This window comes from Quercus robur, chromosome 12, assembly GCF_932294415.1.
Source record: "Quercus robur chromosome 12, dhQueRobu3.1, whole genome shotgun sequence".
Taxonomy (NCBI): Eukaryota; Viridiplantae; Streptophyta; class Magnoliopsida; order Fagales; family Fagaceae; genus Quercus; species Quercus robur.
Window position 1 is genome coordinate 39,577,686 of NC_065545.1, and position 5,650 is coordinate 39,583,335.

The window sequence follows — 5,650 nt, forward strand, 5'->3', positions numbered from 1 at the left end:
TACAATGAAAATATCCTATTAACAATAGGCATCAGAATTTCCCTGGCATTACACAGCTTGATCAAACAATCAGTCTATTCCATACCGATCACTAATCCCAGTACACGCCATCACATCATATATAGATGTTTAGCCTAAAAACCTACCTTTAGTTATTGGCTGAAAGCATATCAAACAAATATATTTTCCCAGTACAGCTTTGGTTTTTTTTTTTTTTTTTTTTTGGGTAATAAAACACAAACCAATTAAACTTTTTTTTTTCCTTTTTTTGCTAAACACAAACCAATAGTAATAACCTACAGCGTGAGAATGCCTGTAATTGCATTCTGTTTCCAAACAACAATATACACATCTATAAAAATGTAGATTGATTCTTACATTGAAATTGAATTTAAACATTATATCCCCCGACCCAACCTGCTTCTTCCCTCCCTCCCCACCGCCAAGCCCCTGAAATCCCAATATTAAATATGCCACAATGCAGAAATCTCATCCACAGCATTAGATTTCCCCACATAATCATCTCCAGTGGCTGCAGAATTGTCAATATCATGCTTTTTATTCAATACAAATCTGTACAGAAATGTAGCGAAACCCAAATGGCTGCTGTGAGAGCAAGGGCTGATGTACACTAACCAAGTTCTGCCAGTGGAATGCTACGAGTCCTTGTTCCTCACTAGGGTGGGGGTAATAGAGACAATTCCAATGAAGAACAGAGTGGCAATTGATTGGAAGTCATAGAGATCCCCTACAGATTGCAACTCTCCAAGAGCTAATCCAGCCTACACATACCAAGAGAGTCGGGAATATTTAGGCACTCAAAAAAAGCTTTAGATTTTTAGATATGAGTGACATTAGTGCTATTAATTTAACAACTCAGAATACTTGCAACTATTTGTAGTTTTTACTTGCAGAAGCACTTGGGATCCCGACTTCTTGCATTGAAGTCAACTGGGAATTCCCCCAAGCTTCACTAGACAATACAATAAGAAGTTGATATGAACAAAATCTCTAACAAGTGGGTAATAACCAGATTTGTTGAATTACTCGTAAGATTCTTTAATTCCTCCAAACTACCATACCAAGAGAACACACAGTCTACGACCTAACACAATCATATCAGAAGAACTCATTACATCATTATTGGAGGTTCCAACAAGGTCTCAGTTCTCTCTATAGAAGTGTGTTCACGTGCTGTAATGGAATCAGTTTCACATCTGAGGCAATCCTAAATTCAGTTGGCTCTATGACCACAAACTTTCACCCACAAAAGATCAAAAATAAATCCAAATGTTCAAGATTATATAGTATTAAAAGAGAGAATACCCTGACAGTGACAAAAGCCGCAGGTATGAGGCCGATAATGGTTGCCAGGAAAAAAATATGATAAGGCACATCAACAATTGGTGAGGCAAAATTGATAAATGTATTTGGCAATGTTGGAGTCAGTCTTAGAAAAAGCATGTAGTTTAACAGCCCCTGTTTTCTTTTAGCAACCTGGAAGTAAAAATACAATAATAAGTTATTCCAGTTTGAAAATTAAGCTAACCAAAAACAGTTACTGTGAGAGTTGAGATTCACCTGAGCTTGAAAGAACTTTAACTTGTCAGGCCAAATAGAGAAGACAATGGGCCGGCCAATCAGTTTTGATAAGAAATAGCAAGAAGAAGCCCCAGCAGTAGCAGTGAAGACAACCAGAGCTACACCTCTGAAGACTCCAAAAAGGGATCCAGCAAGTAATGACATAAACACAGTCCCAGGAATCATAAACGTCTGCATGAAAATATAAACCATGCAGTACCCCACCAGGACTTGTGCTGTGTAGTCACTCGTGTAGCTCTCAAGGTGATCTCTAAAGAAGAAGGGGAGGGGGAAAAAGAGGAGGAAAAATTATATCAACATAGCATTCAACAATGTCCGTATATAGAGCACTTATGGCAGGGAATAAGCATTTTGTCAAACAAAGGGATTTTTAATTTTTTATAATAAGAACAAGCCAAAGATCAACAAAAAGAGAAACACGTATAAAAAATCTGGTAACATATATCAGAGCACATCAGTTAGTGGTTACTAGATGCTTGTGACACCCCAACAAAACGGTTGACTTCCATAATTTTTCTGACTTTCAGTCAAATCCTAGGCCATTGTTTGTTGTAATGGGAAAGTCTAAGGCTTGCAAATGTAAATAAATAAAGAGTAGATGGACCAGTCCAAGCCTTCCAAAATCTCACTTAGGTGGGGCCAGCACCAAGTTATGTCCAATTTTTCAGTCAATCTTTCCCACCCACTGCAGGCAGAACATGGTAAGCTGGTCAAGTTCCTTATCAAGCAGAACAGCTGGTAGCCAATATCTAACGACTATCCAAATTACCATGAAATCCAATTCAACATCAACAGAAAGTAAAGAAGCAAAGGCAAAGCAACCTATCTATCAACCAAGGCAAAGCAACCTATCTGTCAACCAGCCTCTAAGCTCTTAACATTGTTTGCTTTTAGAATTCAAGTATCACCATTCTAAATCTGAACAGGTACAATTTAAGAGAGAGAGAGAGAGAGAGAGTGAAGAAAAAATGACCAAGCCATTTTCGTCTTGACAATCTCTCTAGGATTATCATGCCTACAATTCAAGCACTAATAAAAAGAAACATGACAACCCACCAAACTGCTGCAGATCGTACTCGAAGACTCACAAAACATTTGATTAGACCTCTCTTTTTTTGGGGGGCTACATTAAAGTATATATTTCATTAAACTTTGCTTTTATGTTCTTTCTTCCAGTTAGACAGAGAGTACAGGCAGCCCAAGGACTCCCTGGTAAGCCACAAATTAATCATTGGACAAATGTTAACAATCCTAAAATAACCTATGTCAGTCAACAAGCTTTGATAGGTAAGTCAACAAGCTAGATCTGCAATGAACATGTAAAGGTCTTGCAACAAATCCAACTAAGAAACCAAACCCCTTATCTGTTTCGTATAAACCAATTGTTTTTCCTCTCTAAGACTTAGATTTTAACCACAGCTACTTTACAAAATCAAGGAAAATCATGACTTTTTTCTTCTTTTTCCAATTGGGTTAGCCCTAAGGGAAGAAATTTTTTTCTTTAAATCTATAACCGTTATATGTAAAACGTAATACAGCGAATCAGACCCAGATGCAGATATGCTAACATTATCAAAGTCCCATCTCAAAAAGATACACAATAACCCAAAATCAATTAAAGATCCTATTTTTCCCAGGAAAATTAATCAATTAAACAGAACCCATTTGGCTGATTTATATCGTATTCAAGCCAAAGAAAGAAAGTTGTAATTTTTGCAGAAAATAGTGAGAGAGAGAGAGAGAGAGAGATTATACCGGAGGATTTGAAGGTCCTCGAGGTTACGAGGAAGTTTAAGGAAGCTATAATCAGATGCAGGCATGGTGAAATAAACACCAACTAGGCCAAACAGGAAGCCCAAAACCACGGTGGAAGCCGCCGTAACCTCCCAAAAGCTCAGCGGAAACTTGGAGTTGGATCCCACATCGACTCCATTGCTATTCTCTTCTTCCCTTTTCATTTTTTTCCTGAGTTTCTTTGCTTTTTCCCAAGGGAAGAAGAGAACGAAAGAGAGAGATAGGAAAATAGGGAGAACCTCTCTATTCTCCTAACTTCGCCTTCGCTTTCCTTTTTTGTTTTGCTTTCGGTACACTTCTCTTCTTGTTATTTGTTTGCTGTTTTTTCCTCTTTCGTCCTCTCTCCTTATCTTAAATGCTCTTACTCTTATGGGTTCACACTGGGACAACGAATATTCGCTCCAAATAGAAACGACACTTTGTGAAAAAAAAAAAAAAAACGACACTTTGTGAAAAAAAAAAAAAAAAAAAAAAAAAAAAAAAAAACGAATATTTATAAAAATTCATTTCTTTTCCAGGAAAGTAAAAAATAAAATAATAAAAAAATTAAAAAAAAATCACAAGCACTTCATCAAACTTACCTAAGATCGAGTTCTGTTGCTAGCAATCCTTCATTACGAGCATCCATAAAAGATGGCTTGCGAGTCTTAACCCAAATTCCTTACTCAGAAGTTGGTGTAATTTAGCTAACCCTAATTTTATTTTTAACAAAATATATATATCCTTTTTTTTATGCTATTATACAGTAATTTTTAGCTTAAGAGTATCGAGGAGAAGAAATTGTGTCCTGTACCTGAATGTACGGCACCTTCTTTTTGTATTATTAATTTTTTTTTTTTTTTCAATTTTCATGGTATTGTATTACCACATCAGCATCACGGGGTTAGGTGAAAATTTTTTACCAGACTAACTTAATTCAACCCCTTTTCTTCTCTCACGCCCCTCTTCTTTTTTGATAATTTTGTTTTAGATTCATGGTGTTTAATTAACTTCTTAATTTGTGGTCTCAATTTGCTCTTTCACAAATGAGACATTTGGGATTGAATAATTCCTTACACCAAAAATAAATTCGTTAGTATTCTGGTCATTGGTTCATATTCTATCAAATGGAAAGAAAAAAAAAATCTTAATAATATTTTCTATTTGTAAATTGTAATGCGCGTGGTAGTTAGCTTTAAAAGGGAAGAAATTGGTAATGATTATTGTTTATTGACTTTTATCAACACCTTTGGGCGTCATTAAGGTTTTTGACCTAAGTACCTAACTAAGATTAGCATCAAGCGTAAAAAACAAACAACTACACAATATTTCATTTCTGATTTTGGGTACATTTAGATCATAGAAATTCAAACCAATATGAAATAATGAGAAGTATCAAATAATTAAGTATCAAAGTTGGGCGTGAAGCAGGATTTCAAGGTAGAGTACTGGGGGTTCAAGGCAACTCAATCCATACTCGGCCCGTAACTTATCATAATAGTAAGTAAGAACTTTTTCTAATTGATAAATTCGATAGTTATAATGGGAAGGAGATTTGAATCCTAGATATTTTTATTAAAAATAGCAAAACGCGTCAATTAAACTACAAGACTTTTAACGAATTTGTAATCTTGTAACCTTAAAGAGTATTGGTACATTGATTTAGACTGGCATTAAGAAGGTTTGTGGATAGGTGAAAGGAGCAAAAGTCAAAGTAAAAACAAAATTTTTATTTATATGGTAAGGCTCTTTTTAATTTATTTGTTTTTTGGGTTTGGTGTAATAATGTTTAAAAGTGAGATAGAAATAATGTCTTAATTTTTAGTATCTTTATCTATGTGATTTTTTTTTCCTAATTAGTTATTTGTACGTGGTGGCTGATATGAATGGAATAAATTATTTGAAATTGAAACTCTTCATTTTTTTTTTCCAACTCTCACATAGAGGCATTGGATTCAAATAGGAGAAGTAATCTTTCTAAAAATATGCAGTATATATAAATAACCGTGTGTGTTTTTTGTGGAATAATGCTTAAAAGTGAGATAGAAATAGTGTCTTAATTTTTAGGCAGAATGGAGAAGAGAAAGGAAAAACACTAAAATTTAGGAACAGTAAATTATTATTTTAATAAGTTTGTGTTTTTTAATTTAAAATTATTTAACTAAAAGTTGGGTATTTTATAGAGTTTAAGAATTCGTATGAATATATTTTTGTAAGCAAAATAATGAAACCCAGATAAAAAATTTATTATTAGTAATATAGATAGATATATAAC

At 34.4% G+C, this 5,650-nt stretch overlaps 1 protein-coding gene across 2 annotated transcripts; it reads right to left on the reverse strand.

Moving 5' to 3' along the window:
- LOC126708553 (uncharacterized membrane protein At4g09580) lies at positions 1 to 3,736 on the reverse strand. Of its 2 annotated transcripts, XM_050408339.1 has the most exons (5): positions 3,358 to 3,736; positions 1,582 to 1,852; positions 1,327 to 1,497; positions 637 to 782; positions 1 to 532 (listed from the first exon to the last, which is right to left on the reverse strand). In XM_050408339.1, the coding sequence occupies exons 1-4, from the start codon at positions 3,558 to 3,560 to the stop codon at positions 657 to 659; spliced, it is 771 nt and encodes a 256-aa protein (XP_050264296.1). In that variant the 5' UTR covers positions 3,561 to 3,736; the 3' UTR covers positions 1 to 532; positions 637 to 656. The 2 variants fall into 2 exon arrangements, with proteins under 2 accessions (XP_050264296.1, XP_050264295.1); XM_050408338.1 differs by having other exon boundaries at positions 1 to 782.
- Positions 3,737 to 5,650: the final 1,914 nt, after the last annotated feature.